Source organism: Penicillium bovifimosum (genome assembly GCF_028826915.1).
Source record: "Penicillium bovifimosum strain IBT 22155 chromosome Unknown utg000001l_segment0_segment0, whole genome shotgun sequence".
In the NCBI taxonomy this organism is placed as follows: Eukaryota; Fungi; Ascomycota; class Eurotiomycetes; order Eurotiales; family Aspergillaceae; genus Penicillium; species Penicillium bovifimosum.
The window spans coordinates 440,632-463,637 of NW_026622710.1; the positions used below are offsets into that span (position 1 = coordinate 440,632).

General features: G+C 49.8%; 8 protein-coding genes across 8 annotated transcripts; 5 read left to right on the forward strand and 3 right to left on the reverse strand.

Moving 5' to 3' along the window:
* Positions 1–385: 385 nt before the first annotated feature.
* Positions 386–3,886, reverse strand: N7515_000183 (M1 family metallopeptidase; the record flags this gene model as incomplete). The annotated part of the gene is made up of 11 exons (XM_056660927.1): positions 386–980; positions 1,044–1,256; positions 1,314–1,756; positions 1,812–1,882; positions 1,936–2,146; positions 2,205–2,230; positions 2,289–2,405; positions 2,475–2,592; positions 2,655–3,301; positions 3,365–3,534; positions 3,636–3,886. 11 exons carry the CDS (start codon positions 3,884–3,886, stop codon positions 386–388), a joined length of 2,862 nt encoding a protein of 953 aa, XP_056526093.1.
* A 222-nt stretch (positions 3,887–4,108) lies between these two features.
* Positions 4,109–5,573, forward strand: N7515_000184 (TFIIH/NER complex subunit SSL1; the record flags this gene model as incomplete). Its single annotated transcript, XM_056660928.1, has 3 exons — positions 4,109–4,323; positions 4,381–4,716; positions 4,781–5,573. 3 exons carry the CDS (start codon positions 4,109–4,111, stop codon positions 5,571–5,573), a joined length of 1,344 nt encoding a protein of 447 aa, XP_056526094.1.
* A 555-nt stretch (positions 5,574–6,128) lies between these two features.
* Positions 6,129–6,702, forward strand: N7515_000185 (DUF5572 domain-containing protein; the record flags this gene model as incomplete). Its single annotated transcript, XM_056660929.1, has 2 exons — positions 6,129–6,307; positions 6,366–6,702. 2 exons carry the CDS (start codon positions 6,129–6,131, stop codon positions 6,700–6,702), a joined length of 516 nt encoding a protein of 171 aa, XP_056526095.1.
* A 400-nt stretch (positions 6,703–7,102) lies between these two features.
* On the reverse strand, positions 7,103–9,957 carry N7515_000186 (Pumilio-family RNA binding repeat-containing protein; the record flags this gene model as incomplete). The annotated part of the gene is made up of 7 exons (XM_056660930.1): positions 7,103–7,316; positions 7,384–7,474; positions 7,526–7,805; positions 7,906–8,532; positions 8,581–9,606; positions 9,663–9,776; positions 9,847–9,957. The coding sequence occupies 7 exons, from the start codon at positions 9,955–9,957 to the stop codon at positions 7,103–7,105; spliced, it is 2,463 nt and encodes an 820-aa protein (XP_056526096.1).
* A 1,350-nt stretch (positions 9,958–11,307) lies between these two features.
* On the forward strand, positions 11,308–13,027 carry N7515_000187 (putative ER to Golgi transport protein (Sly41); the record flags this gene model as incomplete). The annotated part of the gene is made up of 2 exons (XM_056660931.1): positions 11,308–11,700; positions 11,756–13,027. The coding sequence occupies 2 exons, from the start codon at positions 11,308–11,310 to the stop codon at positions 13,025–13,027; spliced, it is 1,665 nt and encodes a 554-aa protein (XP_056526097.1).
* Positions 13,028–13,680: 653 nt separating this feature from the next.
* N7515_000188 (putative NADH-ubiquinone oxidoreductase, subunit G) lies at positions 13,681–16,242 on the forward strand (the record flags this gene model as incomplete). The annotated part of the gene is made up of 7 exons (XM_056660932.1): positions 13,681–13,795; positions 13,858–13,881; positions 13,934–13,985; positions 14,039–14,053; positions 14,110–14,132; positions 14,197–16,078; positions 16,140–16,242. The coding sequence occupies 7 exons, from the start codon at positions 13,681–13,683 to the stop codon at positions 16,240–16,242; spliced, it is 2,214 nt and encodes a 737-aa protein (XP_056526098.1).
* Positions 16,243–16,893: 651 nt separating this feature from the next.
* Positions 16,894–18,139, reverse strand: N7515_000189 (uncharacterized protein; the record flags this gene model as incomplete). The annotated part of the gene is made up of 4 exons (XM_056660933.1): positions 16,894–17,291; positions 17,347–17,653; positions 17,716–17,933; positions 17,983–18,139. The coding sequence occupies 4 exons, from the start codon at positions 18,137–18,139 to the stop codon at positions 16,894–16,896; spliced, it is 1,080 nt and encodes a 359-aa protein (XP_056526099.1).
* Positions 18,140–19,201: 1,062 nt separating this feature from the next.
* N7515_000190 (putative cytokinesis regulator (Byr4)) lies at positions 19,202–22,181 on the forward strand (the record flags this gene model as incomplete). Its single annotated transcript, XM_056660934.1, has 2 exons — positions 19,202–21,575; positions 21,640–22,181. 2 exons carry the CDS (start codon positions 19,202–19,204, stop codon positions 22,179–22,181), a joined length of 2,916 nt encoding a protein of 971 aa, XP_056526100.1.
* Positions 22,182–23,006: the final 825 nt, after the last annotated feature.

Genomic DNA, 23,006 nt, shown 5'->3' on the forward strand with positions numbered 1-23,006 from the left:
AGGCAGACGCACCTGATGCGCAGCTTTGTTTCACGTCACAACCCGCTTCGTTTTTTATTTTCTTTTAACTGCGTATGATCTCGTTTTGATTTCAGATATTCGGTCTGAATGGTCTCTTATTCTAAAGCTTTATTTCTATCGTGTATTTTTTAGATCACGAGGGTTCCGCGGATAAACACTTGTACTCGAGATCACCTGCTCCGATTGATCTTATCCCGTGCATGAACTCAGCCTCGTGGGCATCTTGATCGATACTAATATAGATTCCACTCTAATACCTTTACATTGTCTCGAAAATGGAATAAACGAGTCCAGTAACTAAAACAAGTACATTCTAAGTGAATAACTTATAAGCGGAAAAATCACCGATGTCTCTAGAAGAAACCTAAGCATAGCCGTGAGCTGTCAGCCATTCAAGAATCAAGGCCACATCACGCTCCTTATAGGATGCATTGGTCCGAATGTTGTCCGAAACAATCACGAGAGCACGATCATAGGCAGCGGTATCTTTCTCCTTGAAGAAGGCCGAAATGTCGTCACTAATCTGGTGATCGGCAAACTTCGATAGACCCATGCGGACAAAGCGCTCAAACACGACGTTGTTGAATGATAACCGTGTCTCGACAGCAGTCCAGTTATCCTTGATATACTGCCATAGTAGATGCCGAACCTTTGCATTGGCTGCCAAAGACACAGCACCGCTGTGCATGTCCTGGATAGCCACCTTATCCGAGAACACAAAGTCCAAGTAGTCCGTCACTAGCGTGGCGTCCTTGGTGCGTCCAAGTGCAGACAAGCAGATCTCTTTACCATCCACAGAATCGGTCTGGAGATACTCCTCCTTGACAGCATCGTATTCCTTACGGCCGCCCTCGGACACATTGACGCTGAAAATCACCGACCGCAAATTAGTATGGATGGCACTGGCGTCTTTCCCAGTTGACCAAAGGTCGAAGCGACGCTTAGCCTCGGAGACAAATCTATGATCAAAGCGAAGTCAGAGATGGTCCAACAACCGTGCGAGACGAGGAAGGGGAGCTCACCCTTCATGGCCTGCATTACAGGCCATAGAAATCAACAGCTTCCGAAGTTGCACGACGAGATAATCCTCGTTGGGCTGGAATTCCCATCCGATCCGCTCCGAGGCCGGGGAAACCAGTTTGAGCGTAAATCTCTTCAGTGCCTCGGCTGCTTTCTCATTCTGAGAGAATACAGACCGGAGGTTAGCTAGACAAGCGGAGATTTGGGACCAAACACTGCAGGATGAGATATTAGAGATAGCAGCAAAGACGCTCGGAGAGAATATTGCTTACAGGTAGTTTTGTTCGTCCTTGAATCCCTCCAGCAGAGTCAACAAAGCCGGCGTGGTGCCTTCACCAGACACGGCAAGAGCGGCTGCATCACCTAGCAAACCGATCTTATCTTCGGTGCTCAGGAGGTTTAGCGACTGGCCCAGCTTTGCGAGGTGCATGGGAGGATAATTGGTACGATAGAATCCGGACAAATCCTTGTTGATCTTGTAAAGAGTGCCCTCCCCAATTCCACCAACGGTGTCAGTCTTCGCGGTGAGAGCACGGGTGTCAAGAGTAGCCAATTCCGGTCCCGATTTGATGCCCAGAGGAATCCACCATTTCGTCTCATCCTCAAGTGGCTTCACATCGCCAGTAGACAAGAATCGATTCTGACTCACGCTGACCTGGCCAGGCTCCTCTGCCACAGTAACAACTGGGAATCCGATTTTGCGAATCCAGGGATCCTTGAGCAGGTCAGTTAGATGTAGTCCCAAAGAGCGTTCAGGGTCATTTGGTTACCATGAAGGAGTGCACATCTTCGCCCGAAGCTTTGCTCAAGGCGGACCATAGGTCATTCGTCGTTGCATTGCCTAAATTTCATTAGCTAGAGCTTTTCACGGCATTTGCTTACTTGATGCCCTACCATACGCGTGTGACTTGAGATAGTCTGCAACTCCACGCAAGAAAGTCTCCCTGCCCAGGTGGACACTCAGCATGCGAATGACGGAACTTCCCTTCAGGTAGCTGATATGGTCGAAAATCTGATCGACTTCAAGGGCATTCCGAACGGGGACTTCGATGGGGTGAGAAGCGCGGAGCGAGTCGAGGTGGAATGCTTGTTGCACACCCTCAGCCTGGGACAACGTCAATAGGAGTTTCAAGATGGTGGGTAGTACCTCGAGAATTGCGTACGACAAACTGGGACCAAACGTTCCACTCTACTTGCACATTAGTCATTGCACCAGATGGTTATAAATAAGAACAGAAAGAGCTCACCGGGATAGAAATGATCAACGGCTAGCCAACCGACCCAAGTCGCGAATCCTTCGTTCAGCCACAACTCATTCCACCAGTCCATGGTAACGAGGTTGCCAAACCACTGGTGAGCCAGTTCTATGATGCAAGTCAGATCTTAGTGCTTTCCTGGCGCATGAGTCCTAGAACAAAATCATGGGAACTAACCATGGGCTACAACATAGGCAATGCGGTTCTTGTAACGATTGTCCGACTTTCCTTCTTCGAAAAGGACAGCGGTCGTTCGGTAGGTCACCAGACCCCAATTTTCCATGGCTCCCATGGCCTGGCGTTTGGGTTAGCCTGGGTAAATTCATCGGGACCCATAGGAGATGGATGAGTACTCACAAATTCGTGAACCGCCAGAAGATCAGCCTTGGGGAGAGGGTATTCAATCTCGAAAACTTCCGAGAAATAGTCAACCGTGCGGTGAGCACATTCTAGTGCAAACTGAGCCTGGTGTTTCAAGCCTCGCGTTGTGTAGACGCGAACAGGGATACTCTTGCCCTGGTATTTGCGTTGAGTCATAGCCTCAACATACTCGAAGTCACCAACCGCCCAGGCCAGAAGATATGTGCTCATGACCGGTGTTTTTTCGAAGGTGACAAACTTCAATCCAGGCTTGCTTCCGTCTCTTTCGGATTGAACAGGCATGTTGCTTAGTGCAGTCTGTCCCTTGGGAACTTCAATCTCGAAATCAAAGGTGGATTTCAAGTTCGGCTCATCGAAACAAGGGAAAGCCCTCCGAGCATCACAGGACTCAAATTGAGTGCTGAGCATGTAGTAGAATTCACCCTCCTTGGGGGTGTCGGCAGAGGCTTCTCCAACCGGCTTGTACTTGGAGCGGTAGAAGCCGGCCATCGCGTTGTTCATGGTTCCTGTGAAGTTGATAGAAAGCACAACGTCTGCCGGTTCAATATTCTGGGGGAAAGCGAGGGAAACTCGCTCCGATTGCTTGTCGTAGGTGATTCCGGATGCCTGAGCGAGCCGGCTGCCTGTGACAAGAGCATTAGTCTCTATCATTGCCTGAATGGCGAATCAATCATCTGCGCACATACCGTCTTTTCCCAATATTTCTGCATCGTGTACCTCGATTTCCTTCGAATTCAACACAATCTCACTAGTGGCACGGGTGACTTGGAGATCGATCTTCAAAGCGCCCTTGTATTCCCATGAACCACCCAATTGCAGATCAAAAAGAGAGACATGGTAGTTGACAGGTTTAGCCCTATTACTGTATCAGCTTCTGTTCCTATAAGCCACAGAGGAAAGAGGGCCAGAGAAGAGGAAGAAACCAGGAGAAACCAACTCAATTGGGTATTCACTCACACGTCAGGAAGTGTCTCTCTGTCTTGGGATGCCATCATGCGGGCTTCGGCGGAACAATGTCTAATGGACGGAAAGCTCAGAACTAATGTAGCAGCTGGTTTTGGCAGTCGAGGTCTCAATCGGGAGGAGTGCGAGAGAGAAACGTGGAGGGCGCGAGAAAAAAGAGGAGGGGTAGGGCGGAGTCGGACAGGAACTGGACGGAGAGCTTCAATTGCTAGGCCAGCTCTCGCAATGGATCTTCTTCCCCACATGGAGGGGGAAATCCGTCTACGGCTATCGGGAAATTGGAAATCTCAATTGACAAAGAAGTTATATAAAGCAGAATCCAAGGGACCAAGTGAAAAGGCACAGGGACGGAGAAAAGAATAAAAGAGATTCCTCCTATGTTCAACGGAGCTCCGCCGGAAGCTTGGACCATTTTCAAGGCTCCCGCAACGTCTCTCTCTCTCTCTCCACACCTACCGACGAACAACATGGCTGACTCCGACGAAGAATATGTGGGAGAGGTCACGGAAGATGAGGATGATCTACAGGTGAATCGTGGCGATGACCCACGAGCCAAAAAGAGAAAGCAGCGTGGAGGCGCAGAATGGGAGCTATCCAGAACTTGGGAAACTCTTGTGGAAGGAGCTGATGGTACCATCAACTCAACTGTTGAGGGACTGCTGGAGGCCGGGAAGCGAAAAAGGTGAGTTCACACATAGAAAGCTTCCAAATATTCCTTTGCTAAATGGTTCGTCCCTAGGCTTTTGAAAGATACGACACCACTGCAGCGTGGTATCATTCGACATCTCATCCTAATCCTGGACCTCTCACAATCCATGTCCGAGAAGGATATGCGACCCACAAGATACTTATTGACTCTCCGATATGCCCAGGAGTTCGTCAGAGAATTCTTTGAACAAAATCCCATATCTCAGCTCGGCGTGCTCGGCCTGAGAGATGGCCTCGCGCTCCGTGTGAGTGATATGAGTGGTAATCCCACAGAACATCTCAGTGCCATCCAAGCACTCAAAACACAAGACCCCAAGGGCTTACCTAGTCTTCAAAATGGACTGGAGATGGCACGCGGTGCTCTTTTGTAGGTCCTTGCACCAATCACAAACGGTATGGAAACCTGAACGAACACTAATCCATGGACTTAGCCATACACCTAGCCATGGCACTCGAGAAGTGCTAATATTATATGGCTCACTTCTCTCCTCCGATCCGGGAGATATTCACCAAACGATAGGGACCTTGATCAGCGACAAGATTCGAGTGGGAATCGTGGGACTCGGAGCGCAGGTCGCAATTTGCCGGGAACTTTGTACAAAGACCAGTGGGGGAAACGAAACAGCGTATGGAGTAGCGCTGAATGAGCAACATTTTCGGGAACTCATGATGGACGTGACTACGCCCCCAGCTGCCTATTCACAGAAAGAGTCTACAAGCTCATTGCTGATGATGGGGTTCCCTTCTCGCACAGTGGAGTCCAACCCCTCTCTCTGCGCGTGCCATTCAAAGCCTTCACGAGGAGGCTATCTTTGTTCACGATGCAACAGCAAAGTGTGCAGCCTTCCTGCTGAATGCCCAGCTTGTGGACTCACACTGATTCTATCCACTCATTTGGCACGATCATATCATCATCTGTTTCCCTTGATCAATTGGGTGGAAGTGCCATGGCGTCGGGCCTCGCAAAGCTCCGGTTGTTTCGCTTGCGGTCTCACTTTCCCATCTGTGCCCCCGGAAGAGCAGTGGCAAGTGGCAGAGAGTCAGACCAAGGGAATGAGCGTGAGCAGTCGCTATGAATGTACCGCGTGTCATAACCATTTCTGTATCGACTGTGATTTATTTGCCCATGAAGTTGTGCACAACTGCCCCGGGTGTCAAAGCAGAAGCTTGCCTTTGCGGTCTGACACAGTCAAGACAACGGATGGAATGGACACGACAGTTTAGGGCATGGACTTAATTCCAATATTGCATGGTTTGGCGTCGCTCACAAGATATCCCGGAAATTTGCGTTTGACTCCAGGAGTCCAGGGCTGGCTAAAAGTTAGCATAGGGCAAGGCGTCTCTGTATATATGAGAAAATTATTAAGACAACTCACATTGCAATTTCCACGTGGGACTCATGTTTCAGGGGAAACGAAGTATTCAATCATTAATGAGCCTCGTCTGGCCCTCAGCCTCATTTTACCCACTCTCTACATCCCAGGCCTTACGTGCCTAGTGCCTACGTATGACTATACCACAGTACAGTATACTACTACTTGACTCTCGTGGTCTGTGCAAAATAAAGCTGGGTACTCCGTACATAACCATAAACCACCATCTCAAGCGCCATACGGAGTACCGAGGTAGATTATCGACATCAAATCCCGGCGAGTGCTTAATAAGCTCGGTTTGCAAAAAGCGGCAAGGGATCAGCACGAAAATGGAAAGGGGCCAAGAATCGCCCGAGATCAGGTACGGACGTTAGCTACATGTTCTTCCGAATAAGAGAAGTAGACAATGGCTTCCTCGGAAATTCCAGTCTTTGAGAGACTGCTGGCTTACTCTTTTGATTCGGATCCCGAATTTGCCAATGGCCTCTCAATAATACTTGGTCACCCAGATACCCCAGCTACCAAGGTGGAGATTAATCGGGATGACGACCTGGTCTTGCAAGCAAAGTGTTTCTTTTTCTCACGGTATGCCATGAAACACCCCCAACTATGGATATATTACTGATCTGGTCTTGATCGATAGAAAAGAAAACCTAGTTCCAGCGATTGACTTTGCCGCCTTCAAGTCATGGTTGGGACGGACGGAGCCTCAACCAAGCGCAGACTCGCAAATCACAACGTCAGATAAAGATGCTACGGGATCTGAAAGTGGGACACATCCTGAACCTGCTTACCCGTCCTCGTTTGCGCACATTGTGGAACTCATCACCACAGGCCAACCCATCCCCGGCATCCAGGACATACCAGATACAGTCCTGAGTGGACATGATATTGCCAGTGAGAAGCCACGACGACCGAAGCCATGGGAGAGGGGCGAAGTGACTATGGATGCCGATGACACTACAACTGCTGCTCCATGATATCTTGTTCATGTGGGTTTTATGCCGGACACCTTGGATGGGATAGTATTGCAATAATAACGATATCATTCTGCTTGTGATTAGAATGACACGCCGCAGTTTCACTCCCTGGGATCGGGAAGACTCGATAGTCACCGAAGTTAGAAAGCCGAATGAATGAATTGGCAAGTAATAATACCTTTCCATATTGAACTAAGAATACACCTTGAATCATAGATATGGATAAAACCACGGCCAAGCAAACTGGCAAAGACATAGGGAGGCTCGACACAGAATGGATGCCTTGGTGTTGAGAAATGAATAAAAATAGAAATAAACAAATCTTCGCTTTTCTTTTGGTCATGCTTTTTCTCGGAGTTCTCACGATAGGATAAGAATGGAATTGAGAATCAAGAGAGACTCAACGAAGTTGGGCATGGTTGGGGCCCCATTGGTGTCCGCGGCCGAAACGACCACCGGACTGGCTTGTGCTAAATTTGTCGTCACTGAAACTGTTGAACCGACCGACTTGCATCCCAGCACCAGGGCCAGGACGGGTAGCATGAGATGGGTTGCAACAAAGCATGGCCACCCGAGAGCCGAACTTGGAGCCACGAAGGGAGACCATATGTTTCCTAATTGGCTGTTAGTCTTCGCGCATCTTAAGGCAAAAAGAAAAGAATAGATCATAGAAGGTGGTACCGTATGTGACTGGCCACAAGCTCTCGTTGATGAGGGCAAGCATTCATCAGAATCCATTGAATGAGATAGTTGCCGTACTGATCTCCCGCTACTAAAGATAAATTAGTGACATTGTCTTTGTGGTAAAGGGTGCATAACTTACTATCGATCAAGGGCATGCGAGGCCGATCGGAACGACCAGTGCAGACGCGAGAAAGATAATGGTCCATGAACTCCGTACCCCCAATCTTGAGGCATTTTTCCACAATCTTAGACGCAAACTGATCCATGCTGTAATCTACAGCCCAGCGAATGATATGCTCAATAGCACGACTCTTGTCGTGAGGAGCACCGTGTTCGCAGATGTGCTGGATGCACCAATTTCCAAACTGGCCATGAGCGAGTACATCAATCTTCGCCAGAACTTCTTCAATTGCAGGTCGCTATCAAGTCCACAGGTGTTAGTATCGACATGAAAGTGGAACATCAAACGCGCGAGTAAGCCAGCGAGGCAGGTGGTCCAGGGACAATGCAGAATCTTACCTTTTCCTCTTCCACGCAATTCTCGAAGATGTTTTGAACAACCAGGCTCCCCGTCTCTCCAAGAGCAACCTCATGCCATATGCCACGTAGTGCCTCGTTGACTTTAGTCATTATCTGGGGAGGCTCGCCACTCCACCGGAGCTCGAAGAGTTTCTGCCACACATGGCACGCATATCGATGAACCACCGTCTCGGGAATTCTGCGGAGAAGTTCGTGCACCATGATGACTTTGTACTCCTCGGAAACACAGTCAAATGCCTTTTGAACTACATGGCAGCCAAACGCATCCATGCTGAGAGTGAGTGTGTTGCCTCGGATCGCATTGGCGATATCCACGACCTGCTCTGGGGTTCCATGTTCAAAGCAGCGCTGTATCAGAAAGTTCCCAAATCGATTGACCATGAGGGGGTAGGCTTGGTGCACGATTGACTCGATGATATCGTACTTTTGCTCGGTTGTGCCGATCTTGAGCTTTTGTTGCAAAAAGAGTGAAGCCTGTTGGTCATTGTTGCAGATGATCTTATCTACAATGTACTTCCAGTCGCACGATACATTTTTGTCGAGCAGACGCCGATAGTTGAGCGGCTCTAGTGGTGACACGTAAGTTTGGATGGAGTTGCCGCCCATCTGGCAATGATTAGAATCAATGCAACGAGGTGTAAGATCAAGCCTTACCGAAGTGGTCCATGTTGTTTCGTTCGTACTCACACCTGTGAATTCAGTAGCAGTTGGCGAAAGGGGGCTGCCCACTGGCCTTGGGGGATAAGAAGGCACAGAATACAACGCAACCTGTTGGAAGGCACTTGAGGGTCTCTTCGTCGGCGAAGGAGGCGACTTGGGGGTCTGCTCACTGTTGGACCCGGAAGCAAGCTCACCCCAGGGTGTTGATTGGATCGGAAATAGAGATCCACCCCTACTGCTTTGGGTGATGGGGCGGCGCGACCCAGGGATGGGCCCGGGAGGGTAAAAGAACTGGTCGCTAGTGGGACGTGAGTAGAATCCGCATGGACTAGCCGAGGACCCCGGCTGTGTCCTCTGAGGTTGCAAGGATGATTGGCCGGCAAACGATGGGTACATATTGGACATCCCCCAAAATCGATTTGCATCTTGGCTTACAGAGCTGCTAGTACCTGACTGACTCTCCCCGTACTCCCTGTCGATGCCAGGGTCATTGGGGCCCCAGAGCCCCCGATATCTGCCGTAAGCTCCGGTAGGCAATGGATCCGACATATCAGACTGCGAATCATCCTGGACACCCCATGCATCTGGAAAATTACCGAATGCAGAGCCTGGTGCATTGAAAGCACTTTGTAGGTGGCCGATGGCCTGGTCTGTGATTTCACGGTTTCCGAAATCCACCTCGGATGGAGAACCAAGTGCTTGATCTAATGTGTGCTTTATCACACGAGTTTGTGCAAGCTCTTGCTCCTGCAGAGCAATCCTCGAATTTGCAGCGAGGAGTTCCTGTTTGAGACGAAACACTTCCGCCGCTCTATCTTCCTGGGTATAAGGATGGGCACCTTCGGCTAGTGTTGATGCTGGTGTTGTTGCACTGGTAGGAAACTGGGACGACGCAGAAGAATGCGCAATCTCGGATCGGGAGGGTGGAATTGTCTGTGGAGAAAGCTTTTCCAATATTCTCTGCAGATCCGTCCTTGGTCCGTTCATGGATTCAAGTTTGATATGATCTAGCTTCTGCTTCTGGGATTGTGAGATCACACGTACACACCTGGGTCAATGATACAGGAGACACACACCTTGCTTGTCGAGTGCTCAGTCCCTTCAGCGGACAATACCTGTAGCTTTCCATGTCTGGAGGTCTCAGCGGAACTGGGAGGACCGAAATGTGCAGTCGAGTTCTGTGGGCTCTGCTGCAGAAAGCAAACATAGTTAGGATGTGAATCGTCTTCTCCAGTCATCATCATATCCCATGGGACATACCGAGGATTCATGTTCAAAAGATAGATTTCGCACGTCAATGCTCTCATTAGAGGTGAAATGTCCTCCGTTACCCATGCGACCAAGTGATGGAGGCCCGCTTAAGGTAGTCATATTTGCAGGTGGTAGAGCCCAATGCAAAGGAAGCGATAGGGACTAAAGAGAAGAGAGTAGAAAAGCAATGAAGTCGCTGCGTGAAGAATGCAACAAACAAGCTCGTTGGGAACCAAGTGAGCTTACATGCAACAAGAAGGATTCTGAGCAGATTCTTGCGAGATGATGGTAAACATGAGGGAGCTTTTGGAGATGTGAAAATTGAGTAGAAGGTGAGATGGGATGAGAAGAGGAAATGGGATGATAACAGAAGGGTGGTCAAGAAAGATGGAAAGAGACAACCTTTTGAACGGTCCAGGAAGGAACGTAAAAGGTGAGCCTTCCCAATGAATATGTCATGTATACATAGGACCTAGTAGCCTCTAAACCTATTTGATTTGGTTATGCTATGCATCAAATATTCACATAAAGTGCAAATAACTAGCAGGCTCTTTGTGGTTGGAGTATGTATTCGCAGTAGTATATAGTTGATCATGCACGTGATTGAGTTTAATACATGTAGTTGACATGTACGCCGTATCATCGTATGGAGTAGACTCCGGTGGTTCACCTGACTCCTGAGTCACCTCATGAGCATACCGAGTTACCGACTCCGTAATCCGTAGGCCTGGAAAACTAAAAGCTCACACACGGTTCACTTCAAGCTTGCCCTAAGTTCTAACTCACTTCAAAGCCAAGACGTGTCACGTGCATTCAGGTCAGGGACTAGATCACGTGATACGAGCGACGCGTAATGGGTAGAAGCGAACGGAAACGGAACAAATGACCAGTTTCTTCAACTACTTTGTAAAGAGATATCGAAAACCACAGAGTGTCAAAATCGCACGTCCTAGACGGTAGAGAGGAACATTGCACACAATGTCAATATCTAGAGTAGACCTGAGCAATTGATGTAATGCTCTTTATGGCTGGTGGCGGTAGATGGAAAATCCAATTGCATCGCTACCCGTGGTCGTGTTGATCAAAGTGGGACATCTTCTAAACTCTACAACTTGAAATTCTCCCATAACAATTATCCGCTTGGTCTTACCTATAGCAGAGCATCACTGATAACGCCGGCGTATTTCCCACATTCCCTCGCTCATCGACGTCGCCGGAAGCGTGTGTTCTCTGTACTCGACGCTCATTCGCCCAAGGAGATTCGTCATCGACAGACAGATCGGCAAGTCAACCCGCCCTTCTCCCTCCATCGATCGAAGTCACATCTTCACCAGGGACCATTGAGCGATTTGTCTATCCACAGCTGCGTGCTCATCCCTTTCCCGGGTAGGTGATACCAGCACTGGTTTCATGCGTGTTCCAGGCAATTGACATTTCGGAAGATAGCTTCGACGATCCGGGGTGTGAAAGATGGCGACGACGACAGTGACCGGCCATGGACGACGCTCCTCCATGCGCCAGGCTGAGTTGCAGATTCCAACCAAGACCTCAGTCCCCCAATCAACGAACAGCCCGATAGATAAGTTCCCACCCTACGAAGACACGCTCGACACTGTCATGGGGTCAACCCGTGCAAGCCGAAGCGGTTCAGTGAAGTATGCTCCGAGCGGCCTTTGGGAACCCCGAAAAGCAAGCTTCTACTCCCGAGACTACGGGAACGGATCGGCACGAAACCCGAAACACCGCCCACGGAAGAGCATTAGCGAAGCTATCACGACAATCAGGACGCGCAATGGCAGTGTGACGGCAAATGCCCATGAATTGGCACAAGCACTTCGCGCCCCAGTCTCGTACCGACTGATTGTATGTTGATGCGCCAATATGTGTTTAAAGTTGCTCGCTAACACAGTATCTGCAGGCCCTGTGTGTCGTTTGGTACCTGACCTCTGCCCTCACAAACACATCCTCGAAGTCGATCCTGAATGCCTTTCCGATGCCAATTACGCTGACAATGATTCAATTTGCATTTGTATCTTTCTGGTGCTTGCTCTTGGTGTATGTTTCCAACTGGATACCTCAGTTGCGACAAAGTGTCCCCATACTTCAACATGGAATTCGCTACCCTTCTCGCGATCTGATCGCTACGGCCTTGCCTCTTGCTGTGTTTCAATTAGCTGGTCACATTCTCAGCTCCATGGCGACTGCACAAATTCCCGTATCTTTGGTCCACACCATCAAGGGGCTTTCGCCGCTCTTCACGGTTCTAGCATACCGAGTCTTGTTTCGCATTCAATATGCTCGGGCAACCTATCTATCATTGATCCCCCTAACAGTCGGTGTGATGCTTGCATGCTCGACTGGGGTGTCTACAAACTTCTTCGGTATATTCTGCGCATTTGGCGCAGCTATTGTGTTTGTTTCACAGAACATTTTCTCGAAGAAGTTGTTCAACGAGGTAGATCGCGCAGAATCCGACTTGCAAAACCTGGGGAGGAGAAAGTTGGACAAACTCAACCTTCTTTGCTACTGTTCTGGGTTGGCCTTCTTCCTCAATCTGCCCATCTGGTTTGTCACTGAGGGCTATCCGCTAGTGTCTGATTTCGTACATGACGGTGCGATATCGCTGTCGGGTAAGAAAGGGTCATTGGATCACGGCCCTCTCTTTCTCGAATTTGTATTCAATGGCGTTTCACATTTTGCCCAGAATATTCTGGCCTTCGTGTTGCTGTCGATGATCTCTCCGGTATCATATTCAGTTGCATCCTTGGTCAAGCGCGTGTTTGTGATTGTGGTGGCCATTGTATGGTTTGGAAGCTCGACCACTTCGGTTCAAGCGTTTGGTATTGGCCTTACCTTTGTCGGGCTTTATCTTTACGACCGCAACAGCCATGACGATGTTGCCGACCAAAGAGCAAACACGGATCACTTCCGCGCCCAGAAGTCCATCCTGCCCCTGAATGTACGACACTCAAGCAGGCCATGGGATTCCAACGGCTATGCCTTCCCTGGAGGAAGGGGGGTCTTTGAGGGAGGCCCTAATACCTTCCATACTGCAGCTAACAGTTCCAAGAAAGAAGACGACCGGCCTGGGCATATTCGACCGAGAGGGGCCAGTGTTTCTCGCACCTGGTTACCAGGGACCAAACAGGAATCGACCTGGCAAGTTAGCGATTCTCAGGCTGCAGCTTAGCATTTGTATACTATCAATTCATTGTACGATATCATGGCAGAGCGGTGTTACTTCCAATTTAAGAGCCTCATTTCGTTAACATGGGATGCTGTGCAGTTAGTATTACATTCTGAGTCTCTGGGATCCCAGTAATTTGATTCTGGGGTATTGCGGCGAGACCAAAGATATGGAAAATAAACTGAGATGTATTTCACATACAGATGCTATATAGCTTGAGAAGGATGTAGCTACCGTCGGTAAGGAACAAAGTCATCATCAGGCGAACCCTTGACAGCTCCAGCTACGGCGCAAATTCGCTCTTGGGACATGCTGTAGAGGAAATAGGAAAAGGAAATTGCCTGCCTCCTACAATAAATGATGCCCTTGAAAAACAATTTATTTGGAGAAAGGACAAGGCCAGGTGGGAAATGCGCTGCTTTTAAGGAAACCCGGAGCAGAAGTTTATCCGCCTAACCGAGTCTTGGGAGCCAATCAGCATGAGCCCATTTGCCAATTATCTCTCTTAGTCAGCAGATGTGATGGTCAGCACTCTCATTAGGTAACCGCAGATTCCGATGCAAAGTGCTCTCTGAATTCCCTCCCGTCACCAGGAACTCAACTCCCCTCGCCCTTCTCCACATCATACCCAACCTTCATATCTCTGCTCATTGTCAATGATGCGGCCGCAGCTGTTTCGTGCGGCCGCCCGGTCTCTCCGGGTTCCTAAGGTCACCCCCAGGACCTTTGCGACGACAGCCCCTCGCGCGGCCGAGGTGGAACTCACCATTGGTAGGTCCTATCTTGGTCTGATCCATCAAAATTGACACATAACTGATAACTTGGCTCTCTAGATGGAAAGAAGGTATCGGTAGAAGGTAAATACCCCTCAGGATAACCCATTGGTCCTTTGCTCACCTTCCCTCCAAGCTGGCTCGGCTCTCATCCAAGCCTGTGAGCAAGCTGGCGCGACTATTCCTAGGTATGACCAAGCCTCTGTCAATCCATTGATCCTCGTATGCTAACGTGTGACAGATATTGCTATCACGAGTACGTGCTTTCCGTCGAGTTACTCATTTCGTCATTGCTAACGCTAGTTCCCCAAGAAAACTTTTGGTTGCAGGAAACTGTACGTGCAACACCCACTCTCACTTTGCGTCTCATGGAGGTATACTAATTGATTCAAAACATAGGTCGCATGTGTCTCGTCGAAGTCGAACGTGCTCCCAAGCCGGTGGCTTCCTGTGCTTGGCCGGTTCAACCCGGTATGGTGGTGAAGACGAATTCGCCGCTAGTTCACAAGGCAAGAGAGGGTGTCATGGAGTTCCTTCTCGCCAACCATCCTCTAGACTGCCCCGTCTGCGATCAAGGTGGAGAGTGTGATCTTCAGGACCAGTCGATGCGTTACGGTGCCGATCGAGGCCGATTCCATGAAACTGGCGGAAAGCGTGCTGTGGAGGACAAAAACATTGGACCCCTGGTCAAGACCTCAATGAACCGATGCATTCACTGCACTCGTTGCGTCCGATTCATGAACGACGTCGCCGGTGCCCCAGAACTCGGAGCCGCTGGCCGCGGAAACGACATGCAGATTGGAACCTACCTCGAGCAGAACCTTAACTCCGAACTCTCAGGCAATGTCATTGATCTGTGCCCCGTCGGTGCACTGACCTCGAAGCCGTACGCTTTCCGGGCACGTCCGTGGGAGCTCAAGCACACTGAATCGATCGACGTCCTTGACGCGCTTGGCTCGAACATTCGGATTGATAGCAGAGGATTGGAAGTGATGCGAATCGTCCCCCGGTTGAATGATGATATCAACGAAGAATGGATCAATGACAAGTCTCGATTCGCATGCGACGGACTGAAGAACCAACGGCTCACAACCCCACTTATTCGCCGGGAGGGTAAATTCGTGCCTGCAACCTGGGAACAGGCTTTGACTGAGATCTCCGAAGCTCATCAGAAGCTGCAGCCGCAGGCAAATGAGTTCAAGGCTGTCGCTGGCCACTTGGTCGACACTGAGACGCTCGTTGCCATGAAAGACTTGGCGAACAAGCTTGGCTCTGACAACCTTGCCCTCGATCAACCTGGAGGTGGTTCTCCCATTGCCCATGGAATCGACGTTCGTTCCAACTACCTGTTCAACTCCAAGATCTATGGAATTGAAGAGGCCGATGCAATCCTTCTGGTTGCAACAAACCCTCGTCACGAAGCTGCTGTTCTCAATGCTCGTATTCGCAAGCAGTATCTCAGATCTGATCTTGAGATTGGGCTTGTCGGTGAGGAATTTGAGAGCACTTTCGACTTCAACCACCTAGGCACCGATGTCTCTGCTTTGAAGACCGCTTTGTCCGGGGAATTCGGCAAGAAGCTTGCCGCTGCCGAACGGCCAATGATTGTTGTCGGCAGCGCTGCTGCAGAGCACCCTGACGCCAAGGCCATCTTCGAGGCTGTCGGTGGCTTCGTTGAGAAGCATGCAGCCAGCTTCATCACCCCTGAGTGGCAGGGCTACAACGTACTCCAGCGTGCGGCATCTCGAGCCGGTGCTTATGAAGTTGGCTTCACTGCACCATCAACCCAGGTGGCCCAGACTACCCCCAAGATGGTGTGGCTGTTGGGTGCAGATGAGATCGCTCAAAGCGAGATCCCTAAGAACGCCTTTGTCATCTATCAAGGACACCACGGCGATCGCGGTGCTCAGCTTGCTGATGTCGTTCTCCCGGGCGCAGCATACACCGAGAAGTCCGGTACATACCTCAACACAGAAGGCCGTGTGCAGGTTACCCGTGCTGCCACTTCCCTCCCCGGTGCGGCTCGTGATGATTGGAAGATCATCCGTGCCACTAGCGAGTTCCTCGGTGCGCCTCTTCCTTATGATGACATCGAAGCGCTCCGTGATCGCATGGAGGAAATCAGCCCTGTTATGCGTCGGTACGACGTTGTTGAGCCAACTTCAGTCAATTCTTTGAGCAAAGTCCAGCTCGTAGACCAGAACAAGGGATCCGCGGCTACTGGAGCTCCTTTCAAGAAAGTGATCGAAGACTTCTTCTTCACCGATGCTATCTCTAGAAGGTGAGTGCCATGTTCTTGACATCTGTATACACTTGGATCCCATTGCTAACCCCTGATTTAGTTCTCCCACCATGGCCCGCGCATCTGCTGCCAAGGCCACTGGAAACCCTGAGACTAACTTCATGGCCGCAGGAGAAATGTCTCCCCAAGCTTTGTATGGCTAGATCGTGGTCCATCATGGACCTCATTCTGTATTTTCCTAATGGTTGCAGGCGTTTTTATGTTCCACATCTTAAATTTCCCTTTTGATGTACTGTTTACATCCCTTCCTCTGGGGGTTTCCCTATCATCTTGAACACCCTTTCGGTTCCTGTTGACCTCTTCGCCATTATCGGGTGTCGCCTGGGATTAATCGGTAGTGGTTGCCTTGTACATAGAAGACCGAAACCCCAAAATCTCGAGTCCATGGGCGTTCGATGATGAATTTATGCTACTTCCGTAAATAGTGCGTAGAATCACTCCTAGTTCACAATCCCTGGCCCCCGGTAGATCAGCCCCAATCGTCAGAAGAGCGCTTCGGGAACCCCCAGCTAGCTACTATTCGGGCGAGAACTATAGTAGATGACTTGCAGCGGAGGGAACCGCCCATGCCAATAAGGAGAGAACGAAGGGAAAGATCGAAACAACAGGGACAAGAAGGAAAAGGCAGACGACCATGGGACTAGAAAAGTCCGGATGCCACAAACAGAACTGTGAGTATTGCTTATGGTGTCCATAGGCCCAGAGAGTCCAGAAACTGAGATTCCGTGAAATATCCCGAATAGCTTTATCCTGCTTCAGTGAAATGGCCCATCTAGCTCGTTCCCGCGGCCGACTCAAAGCTCATCATCGTCCGTCTCTCCTGCAGTTTCTTCATCTTCGTGGGTCACGGTCTGAGCTCTTGCCTGGGTTGGCACAGCGGTCCTTCTAGCAAATGGCAAGTCTCTCGGTGGCGGAGCGGTGTCTCTCGCTGGGGAAGCCCGCTTCTGCTGAACTGAGTCATCTTGCGATAAATCGTCATCTGTCGAGCTATCTTGAGGGGTGGAACGCCCTTCATCATCGGTGTCTTGATCATTGGTATCAACTCGGTCGCTTTTTGCGGGATCAATGTTCATCTGTTCGAACCCATCAGAGTCTTCTGTATCGCTCATTTTGTGGGAGCCTTTCTTTCGCTGGCGAGCTTTCTCGGCGAGCCCATGTGACTCTTCGGAAATGCTAGCTTGTATCTGAGAAACTATTGACTGTCCGTCAGCCTATGAGCCGCGGGTCCATGAAGATGTCCCTCGTACCTCTAGTGGCATCCACAGTTGCGGATGCTAGAAGACGCTGCTGGTTGCGAATCTTGAGCTTTTTCTCATTCAATACCTGCACAAAGTTGGCCATCAATCGGTTCTCATGCTGGATTTTCGCATCCATAAGCTCTTGAAGCTGCTCATTCAATCTATGTATAGTATTCTCCGCAAGGCGATAACGGCTGGTCAAGCTAGATACTTCTTGCTCTAGCACATCAGCTCTGGCGGCAGCAAGTCCTGTCCATTCGAAGAGCTCGACAGCTTGTTCATCGTCTTGCTTGAGAATAAAAGTACCGAGCCGTTGCTATGTCACAGTCAGTGGGAAGGTAAATGAAGTAGAAAAAGACGTCATTGTAAGCCACGAACTGTAATAGTCTGCACCCTCTTCCGTATCGTGATCACCAGTTCTTTATTGACTTCGCCAGAACCGGAGATGTTGGCAGAGGCCTCGAGACCAGTGGCCCAGTCCGGCCCATCAAGAGGGGCAGAGCTCTGTCCCAAGACAAGGGAGACAGTCTGAAGCCATTCTTCATTTGATCCTTGATAGTTCTTTGCTCTCAAGTCTTTTAAGCGTGCTTGTTTCACTAGGCAACATGAACTCTTGAGCTTTTCATTGGATTTGTGAAGACCCACCTAAGCTAATATAGGGCGACTCCCCCTCAGTAGCTGTCAGGGTCAAGTCAAGCGGAGCAGGACCGGTACATGAGACGTGAATAAGCACAAAATAATCAGTCTCGTCAGACCTAGGAAACCGCAAGACCCGGGGCTCTGTGGAAACAGAGGATGGCATATTTGGTAAGGACTCGGAGGGATGCCAGAGGAAAGAGAGGAGGCAAGAGAGAATAATGGATTAGATATAGTCAGGTCCTTCAAGCTGCATAACTTTATAGGTCCAGCACAAGATAAATCCCAAGGCAGCAGAACTCCGATAATTTCAGAATGTAGAAGGTACATGGAAGTACCCGCCCAGAAAGTACCAGTTACTTGACTACAACATAGGTCTCCACACTTGGGACGGCATTCGCAGAAAGTACTGGCTACATCAAATATAAGTCCATTTTGATTACCACTACCGTCAATGGCTGTCATACAAACCGTATAATAGTTAGAAATTAGCTGAATTTTGGCGCAGAGAGGATCATAAGAATCATTTTATTTACAATATATCGACGATATAGCTGCCTAGAACGAGACTAGAAGACTTCTCAGCTAGTCAAAAGACGTATAATATGTAAATACACGTATCCACCAAGTATTGAACTCTATAAATGCTTGTTGTACTATGGGGTTACGCAAGTAAATTGGATACTTCGTAATATTACCCGTACCCCAGGGCCGTCACGTTCTCTCCTCCACGAGGAATCTGAGATCCAGCCACAACCGACACTTCCTGTTTGTGCTTCTCCTTTTATTCTACGTGTCTTTTGAAATCTGCCAATTCTTCTGGTTAACAGTCATTGATACCAAGTGTCCTGGGGCATCCCCAATGCTTGTGTGTCTTCTTTTAGCGAATGTTTTTGGATGAGGACCGGGCATTTATCAGGGAACCCGCTTGGTCTCATTTGGCGCAATTGACTCTAAGCAACGGTCTCCGTTGACCTGACCTCTCCCACAACCCATACAATATCCGAGCTCTCTTCTCCAGTAACGATCAACATTGCAGTCTTGTTCCTGCCCTCGCGCCTTTCCTTCCTTCCTCAGCAACTCGGAATGACGCTCATGTTCGCATCCCCTGAATCCTCAGCAGTGTCGCAAATCTCCGAGTCTGCTACTTGAACCATAAACGTTTTTGACAACTACTCTTGACCTCCCGGCTTTGCTCTCTGACCTGAACCAAATCGCCTCTCTGACCATGGAACCCCTACCCATCAACGCACAGCTGCGCACCGACGAGCCGATTGAATGTTGGGATGATGACGACGACTTGCAGTTCAGCGAGGACATCCACTTTCGTACTGCATCCAGCGCGGGTTCCATAACAAATTCATCATTTCGACCCTCCGGGCATCGTGATTCCATCTCTTCTCGACGTTCGGCTCGCTCAGATATTGACTCCACTGCGGGCGACGAGGACTGGCAGGTCCCGCTCTACGATAACGATGAGTTTGCGAAAGAAGATGCCATTGCTTCAGCGAAAACCGCGGGAATACCTATTCCCCTAGATATTCCTAAGTCGGCTCTTATCGGGGGCACAATCAAGCGCCTTTCAATTCGAAAGAGCAAGCATACTTTTGTCGACGACTGGTCGGAAGATGTTGAGCTCCCGGACCCTGAAACTGTGCTACAACTCAGAAGGCGAGAAACAGTGTTCCCTGATACTATTAGACACCTCAGCTCTGCGGCTACTAGTCCAGTGAAATCCACGGCCTCGCCGTCTTGGGATGAAGAGTTATCGACACACTTGCAATCGGGGCCGAGACCATCTGACGCCTCCCCGAATGAAAGTGATGGTCTGGATTATCGAAATGTCCCAACACTCAAAGCCCCAAATCCTCGATCTCCAAAGAAGTTAAGCACCGCCAATGTCGGCAGTGGCTACAATATTGAACAGGAAACAGACGACGACTTCAACCAAGATTTCGAGCTTCCCGCAAATAATCAGCCGCTTGAATTATCCCATCGGAAAGATAACTTCTATGTATCTAGCCCCACGTTGGAAGACTTTGATCTTGAATGGTCCGAAGGAAGCATTGGTGTACGAGTTGGTGGTACTGGGAGAGATGGTCGTTCTGTTCCCAGTTCTTCTATATCCATCACTAGCCCCAGTGTTTCAAGTTGTCTCACTGCGGAAAGTGAAGACGATGGCCTTGATGGTCTCGTAATCCCCGAAGGTCCTGTTGATTTTACTGCTTCCCTTCAGAAGCGACAGACGACGCAAGTTGAAAATGCCGACACTGAAGAGCACCAGGGATCTCGGGTTCCCTCTGACGCCGACGACTTTTTCTCTGGGATTGATATCGACAACGAGAAGGCATTTTCCTTCGGACAGCCGGCTCTGAATCCCAATATCAAGTGCAAGACCGAGCGGCCATCTAGCCCGACTCGTCGACCCGCAACAACCCTCACGTTCACTAGTACGACAGGATCCCCACGGACTCGCATCCCACGCTTGTCTGGTCATGATCGAACTCATTCAACTCACCTCGAGACCGTGTCGGAAAGTGGTGCTCCCCTTTCCAAATTCCGAACATCACAGTCGCGTCTGGGGCATTCGTCTCAATCGTCAACTTCAAGTCTCCCGACTTCCGGCCCTAATCCGCCATCCCCGACTCCTGCGCTTTCTGGTCGACGTCTTCTCGGATCTCGAAATCCTAGAGACACTGCCTCGGCCGGCGAGGGCAACTCTTCGACTAGGAGATTGAAACCCAAACGATCCCTGCCATCGATTCGTGGCGTAGGGTCGGTCCCTTCAGTTCCCACTTCCCAGCGATCACTGGCCGATCGTTCAGTTCCCCTTCCCACTGCTAGACCCAAGACACCGGTGAACCGCCCTGACGGAAGATCTCAGGGTCGCTGGGCACAGCCACAGATGCCATTTATGCCCGCTGGTATTTCGGAAACACAATCACATCATGTCAGCGTGAAGGGGTATCGCTCGTCACGTCGCACCAATTCAGACAGCTCGGGCGATTTTCTAAGTCCACAGGGCCCAATTTCTCGGCTCTCGCGATCGACTCGCAACGAACCCTGCCGTGCTGGGTTTAGCGATGCCAACGCAAGTCCTCTTACTTCTTCCACCAAACGGGCGATCACACGACCCACCAAAAGACGAAATTTCGGGGATGGGACGGAGTTGGAGCCCTTTGATGACTTGTCCACATCGGCTTTAGCTGAAAGCAAATTCGTGAAAACTCCAACCGGTCGTGGTGCTCCGAAATCCATCCGTGCCCGGCTTAGCCAAAGCCGAATCGACCCTTCACCCGATGTATCACCTCAATCTTTCACATCTCCATACTCGAAATTGCCCAGTCCGACACCTAGGTTTGCCCGAGACACAAATGCCTCGAGGAATGCAAGAGAACAACGCATTGCGTCCATGACGATGAACTCCAAGGGTCGTGATCCCAATTCTCATTCTTCCAACTCCAATTGGAAGCCCTCGCCCGTTTCGAGAATTCCTCCAGCCTCCGCCACAATAAGAAGCCGGAAGGGTAAACCGAATGCCAAATCCACGTCCAAGCCGCACTTGATCAAGCCAATGGGGACTGGCGTGCAGGATGCTAAATGTAAGTGAAGGATCTTTTTGGTTTACTATAAGGTCGTTCCATGCTCACTACTCATTATTTCTAGCTGTGGGAGGTATGCGTTACAACCCTACAAACTTTCGGTGGGAAGGGAACGAGAACGTAATGCACGAATTCGATACCGTCCCAAGATCACCCAAGCCTGCCCCAGCACTTATTACCAACGTGGGGACGACACAGAACGTTCAGACCGTAGGCGGAATGATCTTCGATCCACATCGTATGTGCTGGCTGAAGGCTGCATCCCTTGAACCTGGTGCAGACGAAGACGATGTGTTTGCTGGCCTAGATGATTTGGATGACGAGTTTACTCATAGCACCATCCAAGGAAGAAAGTCTGGGCCTTTGGAGGACCAATTCCCCGCACTAGGGGACGATGCCAGTATTGGGGAGTCTTCTGATGAAGGACCTATGACCGAAGAATTCGATGTCGGACCCGAGTTCATTCGACGACAGCGAGCCGAGGAAGACAAGTGGCGACGCAAGGTTGATAAATGGGTTGGCCCTGAGCGAGGAGATGCGGACAAAAACCATTGGAGATGGATCATCCGCGATCTAGTGGCCTTTGACCATGGAGGATCAGCTTAGACCTCATGGTCTTTTACCCTGTGATGCCAAACCAAAATACGAACTTACGACATGAAGACGCTAGCCATTGACCGTGATGATTCGGTCGATGCCATGAAATTATGGGTGTTTTTTTCTTTTCTTTTCTTTGCCAAAGCAGCTTCCTCCCAAGGCTAAGCTGGAGATGGCTTATGTAACCATATTTTTGTCTGAGTACTTAATATCAAATTCCTACCTGAAAGTTTCCATTTACCTCGGACTCGGAAGAAAGCCCTGGCAGGTTATGCAGATGATTTCCGGGAACATGGTCAAAAGGACGGGAAGCAACAGAGTGACACCATGTCCATTTTATTCTTTCCCCTTTTTCGGCTCTGGACCAGATCACCATGGCTTTTGATCTGCGAGGGTCCGAAACCTGAAGGTTGGATAATGGATCATTTGGCGAGAGAGAGAGAGGGGGAGAGGAAGAGAGGGAGAGAGGGAGAGAGGGAGGAAGAGGGAGAGGAGGAGGAAGAGGAAGATACAGAAAGAGACAGACAACGACAACGACAACGGCAAAGAGAAAGAGAATGTCTCAGTCTCGGAGCCAAACGTATGCAATCCTGTCGTCCCGTGCATTTGATTGCCCCGGTCAAATCTCTTGCCTCTCTCTCTCTCTCTCTCTCTCTTCTTGCCACGTCAAATCCCCCCACGCTTACTTGCAGTCAAAACAAAACAGAAAAAAGAAAATAATCAAAAAGAAAAAAACAAACCTATGGGACAGCATGACTCCAACACACAACGTCAATGTGACAGGGATTGCCTAAAACACGTTGAATCTCTCTTTGGCGTCAATCGTTCCCAGTG